The following is a 724-nucleotide window of genomic DNA, read 5'->3' as shown; positions in this document are numbered from 1 at the left end:
TGTGTGTGTGTGAGTGTGTGTGTGTGTGTGTGTGTTAGAGTGTGTGTGTGTGTGTGTGTGTGTGAGTTCAGGAGGATCATCCTGAATAACCCCGAGAAGAGGAACGCTCTGTCTCTGTCCATGCTGGAGTCTCTGAGAGAAAACCTGCTGACAGACTCGCACTCAGACGATCTGCGTGTCATCATCATATCAGGCAAACATTCACGCTCCTCTGGAGAAAGATGCGTGAGTCCCCGGCGTCCGCAGTAACTGTGTGTGTGTCTCTCTGCAGCGCGGGGCCCCGTGTTCTCCGCGGGTCACGACCTGAAGGAGCTGACGACCGCTCGGGGCCGCGACTATCACAGCAGGGTGTTCCAGACCTGCTCAGAGGTCAGAGGTCAATCACTGCTTTCCATTGATGTATGGTTTGTTAGGAGAGGACAATATTTGGCGAGATACAACTATTTGTAAATCTGGAATCTGAGGGTGCAAAAAAATCTAAATATTGAGAAAATCATCTTTAAAGTTGTCCAAATGAAGTTCTTAGCAATGCATATTACTAATCAAAAATTACGTTTTGATATATTTACAGTAGGAAATGTACAAAATATCTTCATGGAACATGATCTTTACTTAATATCCTAATGATTTTTGGCATAAAAGAAAAATCGATAATTTTGACCCATACAATGTACTTTTGGCTATTGCTACAAATATACCCCAGCGACTTAAGACTGCTTTTGTG

The 724-nt window shown here is 44.1% G+C and overlaps 1 protein-coding gene across 2 annotated transcripts in view; it reads left to right on the top strand.

Moving 5' to 3' along the window:
• echdc3 (enoyl CoA hydratase domain containing 3) overlaps nt 1–724 on the top strand; it is a 6,364-nt gene that overhangs the window by 2,745 nt on the left and 2,895 nt on the right. For both annotated transcript variants that reach the window (XM_016512106.1, XM_016512105.1), the window contains exons 2-3: nt 72–193; nt 272–369. In XM_016512106.1, coding sequence (XP_016367592.1) covers nt 72–193; nt 272–369 — 220 coding nt within the window. The remainder of the gene's footprint in view (nt 1–71; nt 194–271; nt 370–724) is intronic.

This window comes from Sinocyclocheilus rhinocerous, unplaced genomic scaffold (genome assembly GCF_001515625.1).
Source record: "Sinocyclocheilus rhinocerous isolate Xijiao unplaced genomic scaffold, SAMN03320098_v1.1 scaffold475, whole genome shotgun sequence".
Classification (NCBI taxonomy): Eukaryota; Metazoa; Chordata; class Actinopteri; order Cypriniformes; family Cyprinidae; genus Sinocyclocheilus; species Sinocyclocheilus rhinocerous.
The sequence above is the reverse complement of the archived record's forward strand: the minus strand, read 5'-3'. Positions and strand labels throughout refer to the sequence as shown.